Genomic DNA, 19,922 nt, shown 5'->3' on the forward strand with positions numbered 1-19,922 from the left:
CATAGGCTCACAGAGTGAGGGGAGGTGGCCGATAGCCCTATCAGGGCACCTCTCCTGCTAAAATGAGGACAGGACACCGTAGCAGCTTGGACCTTCCTGGCTGTGACTGCCTTCTTGTCTTTGCTTTGGGGCTGGTATGCCCATTAATCTCGTCTGCATGATTGAGCTATGAAGCATGTCTCTCATGTGTGTTGTTGTTGGACCTGTAGAACTGTCTAATCTATGGCTGAAGGGTGAACCTCAGGAGTGACTTCAGTACCAAGTTTAAAGGGTATCCAAGGGCCACAGTCTCAGGGCTTCTCCAGTCTCTGTCAGATCAGCAAGCCTGGCCTTTTTTTTGTGTGTGTGTGTGAATTTCAATTTTGTTCTACATATTTCTCCCACTCTGTCCGGTACCCTCTTCTGTGATCCCTGTCAGAGCAGTCAGTGGTGGTAGCCGGGCACCATCTAGTTGTTCTGGGCTCAGTCTGGTGGTGGTTGTGGTCCATTAGTCCTTTGGACTAATCGTTCCCTTGTGTCTTTGGTTTTCTTCATTCTCATTTGTTCCAGCTGGGGTGGGACCAGTAGATGTATCTTAGATGGCTGCTTGCAGGCTTTTAAGAGCTCAGATGCTACTCACCACAGTTGTATGTAGAACATTTTCTTTATAGGCTATGTTATGCCAGTTGAGCTAGATGTCCCCCAAGACCATGGCCCCTAGCCCTCAGCCTAGTAGCTCAGTCCCTCAAGGCTAGAAGGAGTCCTCTCTTGAAGATAAGCCCTGTGTTGTATGTTTAAGGAAACTGACTCCTCGGAGAGGGAAAGGGATTTGCTTGAGATCACACAGCACATTCAGTACAAAGCTAGAAACAGAAGCATGCCCTCCTGATTCCCTGCCTGTCCTCTTTCCAACCCAGCCATAGACATAGCTACACATACATACACCAGGACAGCACCAACAGATGCTCCCTGGGAAGCTCTAAGACACTATGTGTGCCATCTAGACAGGTGTGCTGGAGTGTGTGACATGTGTGTATGGGGCCCACAGCCAAGGTCCTTGTACCATTTTTGAATCCCTCCCATGGCTGCAGACAGCTGTCCTGGCCAGGCCCGCCTTTCAGATAGTGGTCTCAGAATAGATGGAGAGTTGGGAATGGCTTGGTGTTGCCATTCCCCATCACTGGGGGAGAAACCCTCCAAAGCCTGAGTTCTTCTGACTGCTGTCACTAGGGTCTAATCTTCCTGCACCAAGGACAACCCGTCCTACAATTAAATAGCCAATCCTTATGAGCGCTTCCTGTGTGCCAGGTTCTGATCTAACTTATTAATCCTCATGAGGACCCAATGAGGTAGGCCCTGTGGCTACTTCCATTTTAGAGACAAGGAAACAGAGAATAAGGAGGTTAGTCACTTGTCCAAAGACACACAGCTAGTAAGTGGCAGAGCCAGGACTCGAGCTCAGGCAGCCTGACTCTGCTATACTGAGTGTGGGGCTTTGGGTACATGCCTTTCTGTGGGTGCGGTCCAGGTAAGCAGACTAACGGGCCGAATCCAGCAGGTGCCGGTGTCAGTGGCCATGATGTCACCGCAGATGCTCACCCCCCAGCAGATGCAGCAGATCCTGTCACCCCCGCAGCTGCAGGCCTTGCTCCAGCAGCAACAAGCTCTCATGCTCCAGCAGGTAAGCCTGGCCCCAGGGCAGCCAGGGGGTCAGGGGGGAGAGGAGTGATGAATGAGGAGTGACGGGTGGGAGTGGGCTGTGTCCCCTTTCTTCCACCTGGCCTCCTACCTCCCTCCCACCTCCCTGTTTACTACTAACATCACTGAGGGCCAAAGCAGCTGCAAGAAACCAGTTTGGCGCCCAGAGAGACAGCTCAGGCTGGACTGATCTGCATTCCTCCAGGGAAGCTGGGGGCGGTCAAAGGTCAGGCTTCTCCCTGCAGCAGCTCCTTCAAACCTCTTCCTGTGTGCTGGCCTCCCTCTATCACTAGAACCCCTGGGAAGAGCAAAGTACAGGGACACCTGGCACCTCATGGTGACCTGTTCAGGAGACTCGCCAAGAGGCAGGAAGGGTTCAGAGTGGCAGGATGGGGTCCACTCTCCCTGCCCACTCTCCCCACCTGGCCTTGCTCAGGAGGACGCCTGTTTCACCATTGCATGAAACTCCCCACCCCGATCTCAGGAGCCAGAGAGGACAGGGCTGGGGTTGCCCTGGGGCTCGATAGCCCCTGCCCACAGTAAGCACTCCCACCCTACCCCCACCCACCCAGCTGCAGGAATATTACAAGAAGCAGCAAGAGCAACTCCACTTACAGCTCCTCACCCAACAGCAGGCTGGGAAACAGCAACCCAAAGAGGTAAGAGGCTCTATCAGGGCCCAAACCCCCAGCGGGGCATGTTCCCCATCACCTACAGCCCCAGCCCCCTCCTGGCCAGCGGCTGAAAGTGAAAAGTGGTCAGGAAAGAAGTGCCCCATGGGAATAGTAGACACATCAGGAAGAAGTTGGGGGAATGGGGGTGGCAGCTCACTGAAATCTCTCCCTCTGCCCTCACCCCATTCATTCTTTCTCTCCTGGCCTTGAGTTGTGGGATTAATGCGAGCAAGAAGGCTGAGCGCTGTGTTGTCTCTACATGTGTGTGTGGACGTGTGTGCTTGTCGTCATCTGTATGTGTCTGATGGTCCACACTCACGTCCAGCTGCCGCGTTTTCATGGCCACTCATTAGCACCTCAGCCCTCCGCTTCTCTGCCTGAGAATCTTTCAGCCCCTCAGAACCCCCCACCTGCAGTGCCCCCTGTCAACCTCTGCTGCTTCTGGTACTATCCAGTCAACCTCCTTCCAGCCGCCCCTTCCCTTACCCACGGAGTTGCTCTCAGAACTCCCAGCCCACACCCCTGTCCCATTGGGCCACAGTGCCTCCTGAGCTTCTATTCTAGGTCCTGCAGCACCGCAACCCTCCTCCGCCCTGCCCCACCACCACCTTATCCGAAACATACTCCTGGCCAAACCACTGCCAAGTTCTAAATCACCTCTTCCCAGAAGGAGGCCCTGAGGAAGCCCAGTACTCCTCCAAACTCCCTGGGCCTCCCCCTCCACAGTCTTGTAATTGTGGCATTATCTACCAATAAATCTCTAGGCGGGGTTTCTCTGTCTTGTCTCCATATTGAATAGCCAGCCCCCCACCCCATCTAACCCTACCCCCGGGCCAGGCAGGCAGAGATGGCCCTGACTCCCAAGCACCCAGGACATGCTTGGCTCCTGAGCTCAGCAAAGACTTGCTGACAGCCTGGCTTGTCAGTGCCTGTGTGAAGAACTGAATGGGGGGTGGGGGAGAGAAAGAAAGAGCAAAATAAAGAACAAACGCGCACGCGCCCAGACAGTGGCACTGTGACTGTTCCCTGAGCCTGGTTCCAATGACCAGCTGATCTTTTAAAGTCCCAACTGACTCCTTGATCCTCCCTATCTAAGGAGTAAGAAAGAAGCAGAGATGGAGGGGAGAAGGCCCCCTCCCCAGAGCAGGCGAGGGCACCCTGGGCATGTGGGGAAGGGTGCCCGCCAGGCAGGAGTGGCCCCCAGAGCCTGACAGGCTCATCGATCATTGTGATGAGAGGGGTCCCCCCCCAGGCGCTCACGCGCAGCTGCCGTGCGGGGCACTGGTGCAGCGGGAGGAGAGAGGCAGGCGGGAGGGCGGGCTTCGTGCTGCGTGTCTGGGTCTGGCTGTGTGTGTTTGCGTGCGTGCGTGCGTGCGTGCGTGCGTGCATGCGTGTGTTTACTGCGAGGAGGCATGCAGCCTTATGGAAGCTGGGCCGGGAGCAGAGAAGCTGCAGCTGCGGACGCCGCCACGGCCTCTCCGGGGGCTGACAGGCCTTGGGAGGGGGTGGCCGCAGGGTGGGGGCCAGATGGCACGCCTGAGGTTGATGGCACCCCTCTCTGCCCACCCCCTCGGGCCCCCCACCAGGCACTGGGGAACAAGCAGCTGGCCTTCCAGCAGCAGCTCCTACAAATGCAGCAGTTGCAACAGCAACACCTGCTCAACCTGCAGAGGCAGGGGCTTGTCAGCCTACAGCCCAGCCAGGCCTCGGGGCCCCTCCAGAGCCTCCCGCAAGGTGAGCAGCCCTCCTTCCCCACCCTCCCAGCCTATCCCCACAGCCCTCCCTGGCACTGGGGGGCTGGCAGCCCCTCCTCCCAGGGCTGAGTAGGGAGGCCCCACACATTCCTGGGGCCCTGCCAGCCTCCCTTCTTCTCCCGCAGCAGCCGTGTGCCCCACGGACCTGCCCCAGCTGTGGAAGGGTGAGGGTGCCCCTGGGCAGCCCGCCGAGGACAGCGTCAAGCAGGAGGGGCTGGACCTCACTGGCACAGCCACCACCGCTACCTCGTTCACCACCACCCCCAAGGTCTCCCCGCCCCTCTCCCACCACACCCTGCCCAATGGACAGCCCACTGTGCTCACGCCTCGGAGAGACAGGTGAGGGGCCCAGGCTGGGAGGGGGTGCTGCAGACCTGCCCAAGGGCAGACCTAGACCCCAAGGAATGGCATCTATGGTGGTGGCCAGGCAAGAGGGGGTGGTAGTCAGGGACCCGGAAGTGCTCCCCCTTGCCCAGGGCACACAAAACCTGTGTGCGAGATGTGAGTGCTGGGCCTCTGGGAAGCCCATAGAAGGGACAAGAATATCACCAGCGGGGGAGCTGGGGCTGAGCCCGGCCCATGCTGCTGGGGTCTTCTGGGTCCCTAACCGCCACCTCCCTCCTGCCCTGGTAGCTCCTCCCATGAGGAGACCCCCAGCTCCCACCCCCTCTATGGACACGGAGAGTGCAAGTGGCCAGGCTGTGAGACGCTGTGTGAAGACCTGGGCCAGTTTATCAAGTAGGTGTCATCCCCACTCTCCTTTTCCCCACTCCCTTCATGCCTCACATTTTCCTCCCAGCCCCACCACCTAGCTTGCCCCTTCGGGGGCCTTCAGTCACCAGCTGTCTCATTGTTTTCACCCCAGGGTGTCTTCCTCCCTCCCCAGCCTATGTTCCCAGGACTTGCAGCCCCTCACCTGTCCCCAGGCTGCCAGAACAGAACAGGGTGGGGGTTGGGAGGAGAAGGCCCAGGGAGGACAGATACAAGTACTTCTTCCCCCCACCCCCTGCCACCCTCCGAGCATCCCCCCCAGACTCAGCCGGAGAGTGACGGCCTAGTGATGGGGCCCTGAGACCAGCCGACAGGCAGGCGGGAGGCGAATAGGCGGCTGGCAGCAGGCGGCCAGCTGCCACAGCGTGCCAGGCTCTGTCACTGACTGATTAACTCCACTGTCTCGCAGACCCTTGCAGCATCGGGGTCAAACAAATTGTTTTCACGCTTCGTCAGAGGTTTACTTAATTAGTTCATTTGCAATTAGATCTCTCTGTAGCTGGGATTTTAGCAAAGACATCAAAGGAGGCTGGGGAGGAGGCCGCTTCTCCATTGCCCCATGTTTCTACCTCTTTCCCTTCTGTGTATCTCGTGATCTGTCTGCTTTTCAGTCCGTGAGTGAGGTTAGAGGAGGGGATGGGAGGGTGGGGGCAGCCAGGAAACCTGCCAACTCTCTTCTCTCCACCCTCCTTCTTATGAAGACACCTCAACACGGAGCATGCCCTGGACGACCGGAGCACGGCCCAGTGCCGGGTACAGATGCAGGTGGTGCAGCAGCTGGAGATCCAGGTGTGGCCCTGGATGATGGCGGGGATGTGGGCTCTAGGACCTGGCCCACCCATAGCACTGTCTGTCCAGGAGTGGTTGGGAGCTTTATGGGAGGGTCATGTGGTCAAAGCCACCATCTTTGCTTCCTAGGTCCCAGTTACCATGGTCATGAGGTGAGGGCAGCTGGATGGCCAAGGTGTAGGGGATACACAAGGCCCCAACAAAGGTTGGAGGTGTCTTTACTGAGAGGTTCAGAAGAGACTCACACTACATTAAAAAAAAAAAAAACTAATCGCTGACATATGGAGCCCTTAGTACGTGCCATACTAAATACATATATAACTGAATCCTCAAAACAACCTGAAGTGGCCGGAACTATTATTTTGCCCACTTTACAGATAGAGAAAACTGAGGCACGGAGAGGTAACTTGCCTCTTATCACTCAGCTAGTAGGTGGCAGAGCTGGGATTCAAACCCAGGCAATGTGGGTCTGAGTCCAAGCTCTGTAACACAAAGTACAGATACTCAGGAAGCTATTCAGGGTAGTCCATCTGTCAGCCGATCAATCTTTACCCACTTCCTGCTGGCACGGAGCAGAGTGGCCTGCGTGAGAGGGTAGCCGTGAAGGATCTAGTGCATTTCTGAACGGGGTGAGTGAGGCCGTCATCCACTTCTCTGCGTCTTGCTTCAGTCCAGGAAGACCCTCTCACAACTAAGTGCCATGGAACTAGGCACTTGGCTGTTGTTCACAGAGACGGCAGCCATGGCCCTGCCCACGATGGGGAGAAAAGGCAGGTGCTGTTAGAAAGAAGGCTCTTGATTTGTAGTGGCCATGATGAGCTCAAGCCAGGAACACCCAGGGAGAGTATTTAATGGTCCATAGAGGTCAGGAGGAGGGCCTCATGGACAGGTAGCCCATGGACCTGGCCTTGAGGAGCCTGATGGGCAGAGAAGGGGCTGAGGCCTTTGGGGAGTAGGGGACAGAGGGAGCTGGGATGCTGAGGCGTGGAAGTGGCGGCAGGGATGGGGGCTTTCTGAGGGCTTTCTGAGGAGGCTGGTGATGTGGCCCATGGGGGCCAGGAGAGGTGGAACATGGAGGAGGAAGAGGAGTGGGCCACCTCAGTGGTGAAGCCCCTGCTCACCTCCGCCTCTCCACAGCTCGCCAAGGAGAGTGAGCGGCTGCAGGCGATGATGGCCCATCTGCACATGCGGCCCTCAGAGCCCAAGCCCTTCAGCCAGCCGGTGAGTGATTGTCCCCTCCCTGACCCTCCCAGAGCCCCTGCACAGCCCCTGGGCCCTCAGGACCCCTCCCTTCAGCGCTGGTCTCAGGACCCTTCCCGTTGCTCACAGCTGAACCCGGTCCCTGGCTCCTCCTCGTTCTCCAAGGTGGCTGTCTCCGCAGCAGATTCCTTCCCAGACGGTCTTGCGCACCCCCCCACCTCGGCTGCTGCCCCGGTCACCCCCTTGAGGCCCCCAGGCCTTGGCTCTGCCTCCCTGCACAGCGGGGGCCCCGCCCGACGGAGGAGCAGTGACAAGTTCTGCTCCCCCATCTCCTCAGGTGAGAGCAGGTGGGAGTGGTGGGGGCCTCACGAGAAGGGTGTTTCACCCTCCCCCCTGGGCTGGACCTCCATCTGGCTCCTTCACTCTCTGCCTGTCTCCCCCAGAGCTGGCCCAGAATCATGAGTTCTACAAGAATGCTGATGTCCGGCCCCCCTTCACCTATGCCTCCCTCATCCGCCAGGTGAGCCACAGAGAGGAGAGGGATAGGGGGAGATTGGCATAGAGGCTACACCCTCCAGCCCTCCCTGTACCCCCACATCAAGTCCCCAGGCTCCAGGAGGGCCCCAGGGCCAGAGGATAGAACTTTCCCTCATACATTGTCCTCGCCCACACTCACAGCTGTACAGTCTCCCTCTTGCAGGTTTCGTTTCCTCAATTCAGTCTGCCTACTGGTCACGAGGATGTGTCTCTAGGGGACACACACACTCTTTACTACTCATACCCACTGTGTCATTCATTTTTTCATTTCCATGTGCACACTCCCATGAAGCCCTTTTTGCTGGTAGACTTAGGGTCACCCTTAGCCTGCCTCTCTCTCTCTCTTTCACACCTACCTATGTTCCCTCCCTCATGTCCGTAATTGTCATGTCCTCACTGCTCACGTAATATTCATAATCACACACAAACATACAATTGCACACTATGTCCTCTCTCTCTGATACCCCACACAGGCACACACATACACACCCTTACACATGTTCACACACACACACGGTTTCATGCCTAGGGTGCCTTTTGCCAAAATCCAGAGAAAATACCAAACAGCACCCATCCCAAGGACATCTCTCTCCCAAGAATACTGCTTTCCTTCCCTTTACAGGACAGGTGGCATTTGGAGTCATTTTCCCCCCAGAAAGCATTCATGTGCTCCTTGCGAAAGTGCACGGCCCTTTGAGGCCTGTGTTACCTTTAGCCTGTGACAATGGGAGATCCTGGGGGAGAGAACACAGGACCATGACCCTTCAAGCCAGGACTGAGGGTCCCTTTGCTTCCTCCTTGCCCATAGGCCATCCTGGAAACCCCTGACAGGCAGCTGACCCTGAATGAGATCTATAACTGGTTCACCAGGATGTTCGCCTATTTCCGGAGAAACACTGCCACCTGGAAGGTGAGGCACCCCTTTACCTGCTCGGGGGCCCCAGCCACCCTTGGGCATCTATATCCTTTGGCCATCAAGGCTGCCTGATAATCAGCCTCCTCTGGGAGAGGTGGCTCTGCAGAAAAGGCCCTACCAGGGCCCAGGCTGAGCCATGTGCCCCTACCCCCATCTCAGCTGGGCCGTGGAATATTCTATAACTGCCTTTCAATGAACCTTTACTTCCAGCCTGGTGCTGTCTTCTTTCTGGGAAGAAATCTTCACTTCTCCAGGGTGCCCCCATGGCTCCAGCCCCATGAAGCAGGGCCTCCAGGATTTGGTACTGGCCAAACCTGATAGGGAAGCCCGGGCTAAATTCACAGGGGCCCTGAGGGTCTACATACCTTGGCTAAGATGTGTGTTCTGAAGCCCTGGGAGGTGGGAGGGAGATGGGCAGGCAGCAATGTGTGGATGGGCTGACCTGTGTACCCATACACTGGGGCACAAACCAGGCACTCGTACACTCTCCCCCACTGCCATTGGTGGCAGGAACATAATTGTCTCCATCCAATTAGTCATTTCAACACCTTCAGCCATAAGAGTTTTCCTGGGGGACCAGAAGCAGGAAAGGGGGGCCTTAGAAAAATGGGACACGGAGATATGGGCTGGGGCACTAAACCATTTGTTTTTCTATAGCTAAGATGGTGTGTGTGTGTCTGTCTCTGCTGGGTGAAATATTAGGGTCTGTGCTTCAGGGTGGAAAGGGGATATCTAATTGAGAGGGAGGAGAGGAGGGGTGGAGCATTGGGAAAGGTTAGACACCGGGAAAGGCGTCTCTAGCTCAGAACCTTAATTGGATTGCTGGCTCTTGAGTCCCCCTGCTGACGAGTGCAAAAACTGCAGGTAATCAGGCCACCTCCCCTCATTCCACCAGCTTTCAACAGGTGTTACTGAGCCCCCCTCCCCACCAGCACCCCGGATTGGGTGGGGTGTGCATAGGGCCCAGCCTTCTCTGCCTGGGAGGGCAATATGCTGGGTCCAGGAGGAGGAACTGCTTCACGGCCTTCTGCATCCCCGTGCCCAATTCCCAAGGCCTAGGAGAGAGGCTGGGAGACTGGGACAGTGACTCTGATTGGCTGTGAGTGATGTCATTTCCTGCCAACCACAGTCCTGCCTTCTTTTGGAGACTGCCAGGCCTTCTTGAGGTCACCTGGTCCAGTCTCCAACCTCCAGGCCAGTTTGGAAACTAGGTTTTGTAAATGATAGAGTTGTATACAAATGTAAAGGATTTTCATGATTATTGTTCATGGCTTCAATCACACCTACTTTACTATTACTTATAACTTAATAACTACATGCTAATATTACATATTAATGTAGGGCCTCATTTCCATAACTTCCCCCTTGGGGGCAGAATCCCACTCGCCTCCTACATTCCCTCCTGTTTCCTTACCTGCACCACACCCACTGCAGTTTCTGCTTTTCTTCAGATCAGGAGCAGAAGGTTTGTTGACAACCTTAAACCTCTCAATGACCATTATGCAGCCACCACGCCCTTTGGCCTTCCATACTACTTGCATACTCTCATCCATACTACTTCCATACTCTCATTCATACTGTCATCCATACTACTTGCGTACTTTCATTTATACTCTCATCCATACTTCCTTCCTTACTCCCTTCAACTGGCTGCCCAGCCTTGGTCATCTCACTGGTGTTTCTCCCTCCCAGTTCTTCACCTCTGTCTCCTCTCACCTGGTCTGGGTTCCAACCAGAGGCCAGACTGGGCTGGGCTGGGGGAAAGTGAATGACCAAGTAGGTGACCTTCCTGTAATAGCAGTGCCTGGCTGCTGCTTTCACCACCTGAGGTCACCACTGCCTGAGTCCTCCCTGTGGCAGGGCAGAATCTATCTCAGCTTGAGGTCCACTTTGATCCTCAGGTTTACGCAGTCAAGCTTCATTCGTGTTTCTTGGGAAATGTGCCCTGTTGACACCCAACTATCTTTCCTTCCTACCCCTTACTTACCACCCACCTGCCTTCCCCTGCTCTTCCTCTCCTTAATTATTTTGGCTTCCTTCCCTCCCTCCCCCGTCACCCTTTCTGGCCCCTGCCCTGGAGATGCTGTCCACTTCAGACCAGGGCAGGAGGGTTGGGAGCAGGCGTGGGCCAAGCCAGCTGCCATTTATTCGGGGACAGAGCTACCATCTGCCAAGCTGATGGTCCTTGCCAGCCCTCCCCTGTGTCCATCCCTTCCCCAGGCCCATGTTGTGGGCCCGTCCTTTTGTTTACGCAGCCCCCGCCAGACCCCTTAAATTGCCGTTAATGTTTCAGCGTAACGAATTAGTCTCTCATCACGAATCAGGCTTCGAAATGAGGGAAAAAAGCCCCAGTGAGGCCATCCTCGGAAATTGGGGTCATTCTCATTTGCAAAGCAGAGGATCGGAGCCCCGTAATGCGGGCAAATTTATTCCGAGGCAGGAGCCCCGGCGTGATTAGGCCCTTTGTAATTATCGCTCCAAGAGATTCCACTCCAGTCGCCCGCCTCCCTCGTGGATTAGCAAGTGAGTCGGAAAAATACACAGGATTTAATTAGAGGCAAATTAAAATTGGTAATGAAATCGGGCCAGTTGCAAGTGGCAAGAGTTGGAAGGGAGAGAGGGAGCGGGGCTCTCCAGGGGCACGGGCTGCCCGCTCTGCCTGCTTTCTTCCCCGTTTAGAAATGTAAAGAGGAGCTGAGGATGGGAATGAGGCAGGCGGGGGAGGCTGAGGGAGGACAGGTAATAGGGACAGGGACACAGGCAGGCAGGAATGGTGATGGCTGGGGATGGAGGTAGGAGGAGTACAGGGACAGGACTAAGGGACATGGAAGGTAGTGGGTGGATTAGGGCCCTAGCCCATGCTCCCATGGGGGAATTGGGCCGACACCCCCACCTCCGGCCCTGCGCTCACCCAAGTGTGTCCTATAAACTAGATGACCTCAATTCCTGAAGTTACCCTGCTAGGAGGAAGTGGGAGCGACAAGGTGACTTTTCCTGTTGTCTCTCTTCCTGCCTTACAGCCGCTAAGGCCACACTCTTCTTTCTGCTAGCTTATTTATTTCAACAAGTATGTATTGGGCCTCTACTGTATACCTCGTGCACTCAATAACTGTTTGCTCTGAACCATGGCTCATAAGCCATGGCTCCCAGACTCCCAGGGGTCCGTGAAGTACAGTGAGGGCTCATGAGTTCTTTCCAAAACTTTTAAAAGCTTAATGGAAATCCTGTGTGTGCCTGAGATAAGGTGTCCCTGGCTTACCGAGACGCTAGGGCCCTGCTTTGGGCGTGAATGCTATCTTGTGCTGATCAGAAGACCTGAAGAACAGCTACGTGTGTTATTGATCAATAACCATGGGGGAACAAATTATTACTAAGTAGATACTGTTCAGTTGGTAGAAAGAGTTTTCCAAAATGTGGCAAGGAGAAGAGGGGGTAGATAATAACATGGGCTGTCAGTGGTGAAAAAGCTGGGAGCCTTGGCCTTCCCCTCAGACTGACCTCCTGTCAGCCTAGCCCCTCAGCCTGCTCAGTCCTGGGATCGGGGAAGGTGAGCTGCTGCTGTGTGGGACAAGGACTTCCCTGTCTATGCTCACCTGAGCCGGGGCGGCGGGGGGCGGGGGGGCGGCCAAGGAAGCCACCTCTAAGCATCTAACCCCCTCTTTGCTGCACTCCCCAGAATGCCGTGCGTCACAACCTCAGCCTGCACAAGTGCTTTGTCCGCGTGGAGAACGTCAAGGGTGCTGTGTGGACCGTGGACGAGCGGGAGTATCAGAAGCGGAGACCACCAAAGATGACTGGGTATATGGGCTACCCCTGGGCGGGTGCACTTACCCAGACATGAGGCAGGTCACACACCACCCCATGCCTCTCCAGGTTACCATGTGTGTCACATCCTTGCTAGCTGGGAGAGTGGGGGTGAAGGGAGAAGGGGCGGAGGAGCCCAGCACTTGGGGAGAGGAGCCTGGAGTCTGGCTGTGACAGAGGATAGAAGGTGGACACCTATGTCCTATTCTGTCTTCGCTCCTGACTGAGGGAGGAGGCCAAGGGGGACCTGAAACTAGAGGGAGAGAGGTACAAAGTAGTCATGGCTAAAGCTAGGACATGGGTAGAGGCCAGCCAATGGGGCCATTGGTGAGGGGGTTGCCACCCCCAGGGCCCGTACTCCCCCAGCTCAGACAGGTGCCCACAGTTATCACAGGATGACTTCACCTCTCTATTTTATACAGGAAGTAGGCCCGGAGAGGGCAAGGGGCTGGTGGGAGGCCACACAGCAGACTCATAGCCGAGCTGGGCCAATGACCTGGTCTCTAGCCGCCTAGTCCTGTGCTTTCTGCTCTATAACACAGCATTTTATATAGAAACTGAACCCAGGAGAGGGTCAAAATCTCTGCTGACATCCCTTCTAGCACTAGTGCTGCCTCCTCCCCACCCCAAATACCCCCACACCAGCCACACTCTTGCCTCTGGAGGGGGAACGAGAGGTCTGAAGCCTGTTAGAAGGATGTGTCCCTGGGTGCCTTAAAGCTTCCTTCTCCATTGGCAGGCAGTTATGGGTGCTAGGGCAGGGTGGGGGCCTGGATCAAGGAAGGGAAACCATCCCTAGTAAGGGCCCCTATGCACTAGTTACCACACCAGGTATTTTCATGCCTCAGGTTAACTAGTCACTGCAGAGTCAACCTCAACTCATGGCTATCCCATGTGTGTCAGAGTAGAACTGTGCTCCATAAGGTTTTCCTTGGCTGATTTTTTGGAAGTAGATTGCCAGGCCTTTCTTCTACAGCACCTCTGGATGGACTCAAACTCCAACCTTTTGGTCAGTAGCCATGCCCATTAACTGTTTGCACCACCCACAGGCTCCTTATGCCTCATTACCCGCTTGAAATGGGGAGACCGGGGTTTAAACTGTACCTCTGCATCTCACCAGCTGTGTGACCTTGGGCCAGTTCCTTAAGCTCTTCTAGACTCCATAAATTGGGGTAATCCCTTTGGAAGTGGTAAAACCTTGGGCCGTTGCTTCTCCTGACCCAACTCCCTAATATGCTTCCTGCAAAAAAGCCTTTTGTGTGGAGGAGACAGGCTGAGCACAGCATGGAGAGAGTGTGGATTTTATGAACATGGGACGAGCCAGGCTGTGACTCAGCCTTGTGGAACATGGGAGAACAATGCCAGGAGAGGTGTGGCTTGAAAACAGATCTGAGGAGGGGTCCCGGTGCTTCCACTTACCAGCTGTATGACCGTGGGCACCTTACTGAGCCGAGCCCCTGGGAGCCTCACCTGTGAGGGTGATGTCTGCTGCGCCACAGCAGTGTGAAGATGAAGTAAGACCGAGCATGCACAAGACTGGCACCTCTCAGGACTCTGCAGATGGTGGCCAGGCCTGCTCTGGCCTCAGGGGTCATTGGGAGGCATGAAGACAATGAATGGGACAGTACCCTGCACAGAGTGGGCCCTTCATGAGGGAACAGAGATGGGAGTGAGGAGTCAGAGCCTGAGCGACACAATGCTGTCTTCTCTCTCCTCCCAGGAGCCCTACCCTGGTGAAGAACATGATCTCGGGCCTCAGTTATGGAGCACTTAATGCCAGCTATCAGGTGATGGGGCCCCTCAGAGCCCACCCACCTCCTCTGCTTCCTGCCGCCTTGCTTTCCCTCCAGCACACTCTGGGCCCCACCTCCACGTCTGGCTTCTTGTCTGGGTTCAGATGAGGGGGTGAGGTAGAGAGCAGGGAGGTTGGCCTAATCAATGGCTTCTCCTTCTGTGGCTCCTCTATTTTCTGGGAGAGGGGCCAAGCCAGGCCCAGGGTCCCAAAAAAGCTGGGAGGCAGCAGGTCAGAATTCTGGACTTCATGGGGGCACTGTGTTCGAAAGGCTGAGTCTGAGCTTGAGGGAGAGGGGGGGTTTGCCAAGATAGATCTGCCAGTGGGGCTAGCAGACAGACAGACAGACACACAGACAGACAGACAGACAGACAGACACACACACACACACACACACACACCCCTCCAGAATCTCAAGGGGATGGAGAATGGATGGGAACTTAACTGGATGTGCCCTTCCCCGTGAAGCCTGCTGACTGGACCCAACCCTGTGCCCCTCCAGGCCGCCCTGGCCGAGAGCAGCTTTCCCCTCCTCAACAGCCCTGGCATGCTGAACCCCGGCTCCACCAGCAGCCTCCTGCCCCTTAGCCACGAGGACATGGGCGCCCCCGTGGAGCCACTGCCCAGCAATGGCAGCAGCAGCCCCCCTCGCCTCTCCCCACCCCAGTACAGGTGAGCATACAGCACAGACCACCCCCCAGTGCCCCTGTAACATCTGGGGGAAGAATCTTCTCCCACTGCAGGTGGATGTCCCTGTTTTGTCATTCCTGCCATACCTTTCCTCCAAGGACTAGGAACCTCTCCCTCCTTGTCTCTCATTGGTTCCTTCTCCTCAACTCCACCATTCCCTCCCCCCTTTCTTCCTCTCCCCCTCCTCTCTTCTCCCTCGTCTTTCTCTTTCCCCTCTCTCCTTCACTCTCTCATCTCTCCCTTCTTATTCTCTTTGCTCTCTCCCCCTTCTTTTTATTTCCCCCTTCTCCTCTTTTCTTTTTTTTCCTTCTCCTCTTCCCCCTCTCCTCTTCTTTCCCCTCCTCTCCTCCCTCTTCGCTCCCCCTCTCCTCTTGTTTCCCCTCCCCTCTCCTCCCCTTCCTTTTTTCTACCTCTCCTCTCTCTCCCCCCTTCCCTCCTGTCCCTTCCCCTCCCCTCTCCTTCCCAGCCAAAGGCATCTCCATCCGTCTATCCCCCTTTCTTTAACAAGACCCCTGGGAGGAGATCAAACCTAAGATGTCAGGCCCCAGTGGCTTGGGGATGATGGGATCCTGGGAGGCTGGCAGTTCTGGGCCATGGATACCCCACTGTGCCCCAGCATTCTAAATGGGGTTTCTGGAGTGCTCCAGGGAAGGTGCCCTTGGCACCCACATCATCCCTTCTGCCACAGCCACCAGGTACAGGTGAAAGAGGAGCCGGCAGAGGCAGAGGAGGATGGGCGGCCTGGGCCCCCCCTGGGCCCCCCCAACCCCAGCACTGCGGGACCTCCAGAAGACAGGGATCTGGAGGAGGAGCTACCAGGAGAGGAACTGTCCTAAGGGCCTCTAGGGGCAGGCAGGGCAGGGGTGAGACCCTCCCTCCCAGAACCCAGGCTCTACCTACCCCCACTCCACAGCCCCTCCCAAACCTCAAGGCACTTCCAGGACTCAGAAGTGGGGGGCGCTCCTGGGCCAGCAACTCCCAATGTGACCTGCCTGACAGAAGCTCCTGGGCAGGGATGGCCCTGCCCCCAGGAGACACAGAACCCCTGGTCTGGGACGGGTGGAGGACATGGAGGGCCCAGACCCCTCCTCAGACCCTCCCCCGCATCTGGATGCCCTGCCCCCCCAACCACCAGCAGCAGCAGGACCTTCCTTCCCTCACCAGCTCTCCCCTAAATGGCCCCTCAGTGCCATGGAGACCCGCAGGCGGGGCTAAGTCACCCCTCCCAGACCCAGGGCCCCCAACCCCGCACCTGGCTCTGGCAGTATTTTCTGGCCAGAGGCCCCCCACTTCCCTATCTGTGCTCCCTTCTGCCTTCTTTTCTGTACTGTGAAGAAATAACTCCTTACCCCCAACTCCTACCCCGCCCTGCCTTGGGTGGGGGAACTGAAGTCCCCAGGAGAAACGGTGTGCCCTGTGTGATCCATGGGAGCAGAGCTACTTAGCTCCAACTCCTGCCCCTGGCCTGAGGTGGGGACCCAGGCTGAACCAGGCCTGTACCCCTGTTTGCTGGGTACTCTCTGGCCACACCCCACGCCAGGGAACTCCCCAAAAGGCCCGTGCCCGGTGGGTTTCTGGAGGTGGAGAGACCGAAGCAGTGGAGCTACCACTGAGGCCAGAGTCGGGGCCAGAGATGGTGCCAGGGCAGCATGAAACTCCCAGCCTCGACAGTATCCACGTCACAGGGGGAACGGCAAGGCTGAAACGGGGCTTGAGGGGCAGGTGGGATTAAGATAGTGGCTGCTGTAACCAACAGGTCACCCACCCCTAGCCTGCAGGTCCCCCCATTGCAGTCCTTCTCTCACCCTCCCTCAGCACCCCTTCCTGCCCTCTTCCCCCCAGTTAAACGGATGACCAAAGACCTTTCTTAAGCCGGAAGCAAAAACCAAAACTTTTTGTTGGCTTTTTCCTTTGTCGCCTCCCGCACACCCTACTTTCCCAGCTCCCCACCCTGGCCCCAGGCTGGAAGCCCTCCCTCCACTTAAGTTATTGTTTTAAACCAAAGTTTACAGTGTCTGTTGGTGGCCAAGACCCTCTTCCTCCACCCCTTCTGCCCCCCACCCTGAGGACTCTGGGACTCAGCAGAGGCCGGGGCCCTGCTCACCTCCCCTCTGCTCTTGTGCAGCCCAGAGAGGGGCTGTGGGCAGCCTCAGCACCCCGCAGGGTTCACGTCCCCTCGTGCAGTAGGCACCTGAGCCCTAGTCCCCAACCCTGGGCTGCTTCCTGGGGGCTCTCCAGACCCCTCTATAGGACCAAGTCCCCCATCACGCTGGAAGTGTGGATTCCAGTAACAGCTGGAAACAAAGTGAGACCCTCCACAGACCCCCTGTGGGGGACCCCAACTTAAGGCCGAGGACTGGGTGTACTCATGCCCGTAACACCCAAGGCCAGGACCCTTTGCTGAGAAGACACCTTGGATATTTCCAAGATCCCCCACATACACCCTTTCACAAGGCATCCCTCCTGAGTGGCAGGGGGCCCGCCGCCCCCCTCCCCATGTATTCCCCACCTGTGTTCCGTTTGACCAGCACAGAAATATTAAACGTCCTCTATTCACCGGGCCCTGCGTGTGTCACCAGGGTGAGGGAGGGGAGGGCTCCTGCATGGCTGATGTCTGCCTGCGGGTGAGTGGTGCTGGGTGGGCAGCGTAAGGGGCGTGGCTTCTGCTCCAGGGCGCTGTCAGCCTCCAGGCTCACAGAACAGACCTTCCTCCAGTCTCTCTGGCTCCTTCAGCACACACACAGCACTGCCCCCCACCCCCACCCCCACTCCTCATCTTGCATTCTTTTGTATTTTCTTTCAAACCAGGTCTCCTTGTCAGTTTGTTTTTTCCCAGGATCATAACTCCTTGCCTTAGTTCTCTCACGGGTTTCAACTCCAAGCTCTTGCCAGGGTGTTTCCAGCACGGGAATAGGTTGCTTGCAGGATACCTGCTGCAGGGCCACTTTACCTTGGTCACCACCCTTGGAGGCATTTGCCCCCATGCCCAGGTGCCCACTGGGGAGGAGGCCTGGATAGGTGTGTGTGTGCATACGTGTGCACACGTGGGGGGGGTATTGTGATATGGTAGGTGGATGCTCACACACCCATGTGGCACACGTATGTGCAATGATTGTAGTACTGGTGGGCCCGGGATGGGAAAAGGGGTTATTCAAACCCATGCAAAGGGGGCCCTGGGCAGTTAGGAGAGAGACGGAGTCCAACCAAGCTGACAGCCCAAGGCCCTTCCTGATATCTCCCTTAGCCCCACCATGTCAGTCCACAAGCCTCATTCCACGTTAAATCCTGGCTTCCCCCTCCACCCCTTACAACAGGGTGGCCCTCTCCCCACCTCTGAAACCTCAGTGCCCGTTCCCAGGGCTGCCATTGGCTCCTCAGCCTTTTCTGCCAGCTCGTCTCTTTCAGCACCAGTCTTCTTAACACGCCCCCCTCCTCATGGGCAGGTGTTCCCAGGCCTCTGTTCTCAGGGGCAGGCCCAGAAAGAAGTATGCATGGCAGGGTGGTGGTGGTGGTGAGGGTATTGAGAAAACATCAGAACTGGAATCAATCACCACGCAAATCTCTACCAAACTGCTGGAACTTTCCAAAAGCCAAATTTGGGGGGAAAGTGGGGCAGGAAAGAGAGAGTAGGCTGCTCTCGGGCTGGCTTCTGTCCTTTCCATCTTTCTCCTTCTCTCTCTCTCACACCATCTGCTCTGCCCTAATCCTCTGCACATTTGGGTAGAGGCTGGGATGAATTCCCTGTCCCCATTTAGAGAGGGCACCTCAGGAGAGGCCAGATAAGGCCAGGAAGCCCGTCGTGGAGCCACAGAGTGCCCGTCCTACTGGGCTTACCCCCAGACGCTGTGTAAAGAAGTAGCACTGCTGTGTATTGTAATCCGCCCCTCCTGGCCTGCAGCAGAGGCTGCTGGGGCCTGTACAGTAGAACTAGCTGCATGTAATCTGTATGGACAACGGCATTCTCAACAATGCAATAAAATAATTACCCACAATTTTGCTGCTACCGTTTCCCCTCCCCCTTTTTCCCCTCTGGGGACCCGTCAGCCCCCTAGAAAGTCCCAGAGAATCCAAAGTACTAAGCTACCAGCTTCTTTACTTCACCACTGGAAGCAAAGGGTCCTTTCTACAGGCTGGTTCCAGGGTCATCCTTTCCACAACAGAAACTCTAAAAGGACAAGACTGTACTCAGCATCACTCTCAGGACAGTCCTGCCAGCAGTCTAACTTCAATTTCTTCTGCTTTAATAGAGTCTTTTTTCCTTTAGCCACGTTTCCTATAGCAAATGTCTGGTCAGTACATTTGGAGGTGGGGTGAAGGTCTATCTTGGGCATAGGCAGAGGAGATACTCTCGCAACATAAGGAACAGGGGGCTGGTGTGGACCATCACTCTCTGTGTGCGTTGGACTTGCAACTCAGTAATAAACTCATTTATCTTACTGATCTGACAGATCCCACCTGGGGTAACCTGTCCCCCATTATTACCTTCTAAATAAGGGCCAATCACCTCTACCCTCTTCCAGCCATGCTTTGCTGTCAGGAAGTCCTGCATGCTGTCTAGCCTTTCTCCTTCTTACTGTTGTTTGCAGCTATTGGGGCCAGGCTGGTAGCTCTGCCTGGCAGCTCCTCCTGGTCTTAGCATTTCTGACCTGATGGAGAAAGGGAAGCTATCTTTGGAACCTTCTCTCAGAGTGCAAAAAGGCAACTCCAAGCTGGACGCTTTGAAGGTGGGATATGCCTCACTCTGGGCTCTGTATCAAGGAGCCTGAGTGGCGCAGTTAGGTGCTCAGCTGCTTATTGAAAGGTTGGTGGTTCAAGTTCGCCAGAGGTGCCTTGGAAGAAAGGCCTGACAATCTATTTCCCAAAGTTCACAGCCATTGAAAACCCTATGAATGCGGTTCTACTCAGACATACATGGGGTTGCCATGCGTTGTAATTGACTTGACAGCAACTGTTTGTTCGTTTTTTTTCTGCTTTGGGGCTCTGCACCTGGCAGAAGTCCCCCTTCCCCTCTTAGAAAGCGCTTCTACCCCTACGTTCACACACACCCAAAGGCCTTTCACCATTGGCCAGCAGAGGGCGCTTTAGACAAAGCCAGCCTTTGGACAAGCTTTCCCATGAGTGGAAGGGGTAGTGGTATTGGGAGTGTGGAGGTGGGGGGACCTCACCTTCCTATGAGAACTACAACCCCGTGCCCCAGAAAGCAGCCTCAGGGCCAGGTCAGAAAAGGGTCCATTCTGTTTGGGACTTCCCAGACCCTCCAACTCCTGCGAAGTATTCAAAATAGAAACTGGTGAAGGCAAGAAAGATGAGAGATCCGA

At 56.0% G+C, this 19,922-nt stretch overlaps 1 protein-coding gene across 8 annotated transcripts in view; it reads left to right on the forward strand.

Annotated features, from left to right (window-relative positions):
- FOXP4 (forkhead box P4) overlaps nt 1–17,164 on the forward strand; it is a 56,103-nt gene extending 38,939 nt beyond the window's left edge. For 2 of the 8 annotated variants that reach the window (XM_064285767.1, XM_010587772.3), the window contains 14 exons: nt 1,535–1,660; nt 2,250–2,336; nt 3,938–4,085; nt 4,231–4,444; nt 4,739–4,843; nt 5,578–5,665; nt 6,803–6,886; nt 6,995–7,202; nt 7,309–7,385; nt 8,211–8,312; nt 11,995–12,116; nt 13,843–13,909; nt 14,417–14,586; nt 15,293–17,164. In XM_064285767.1, the coding sequence (XP_064141837.1) occupies nt 1,535–1,660; nt 2,250–2,336; nt 3,938–4,085; nt 4,231–4,444; nt 4,739–4,843; nt 5,578–5,665; nt 6,803–6,886; nt 6,995–7,202; nt 7,309–7,385; nt 8,211–8,312; nt 11,995–12,116; nt 13,843–13,909; nt 14,417–14,586; nt 15,293–15,440 (1,746 nt within the window). In that variant the 3' untranslated portion in view covers nt 15,441–17,164. The remainder of the gene's footprint in view (nt 1–1,534; nt 1,661–2,249; nt 2,337–3,937; nt 4,086–4,230; nt 4,445–4,738; nt 4,844–5,577; nt 5,666–6,802; nt 6,887–6,994; nt 7,203–7,308; nt 7,386–8,210; nt 8,313–11,994; nt 12,117–13,842; nt 13,910–14,416; nt 14,587–15,292) is intronic. The other 6 variants (XM_064285792.1, XM_064285788.1, XM_064285797.1 and 3 more) reach the window with 6 other exon arrangements.
- The last annotated feature ends 2,758 nt before the right edge of the window (nt 17,165–19,922 follow it).

This window comes from Loxodonta africana, chromosome 1, assembly GCF_030014295.1.
Source record: "Loxodonta africana isolate mLoxAfr1 chromosome 1, mLoxAfr1.hap2, whole genome shotgun sequence".
NCBI classification, from domain to species: Eukaryota; Metazoa; Chordata; class Mammalia; order Proboscidea; family Elephantidae; genus Loxodonta; species Loxodonta africana.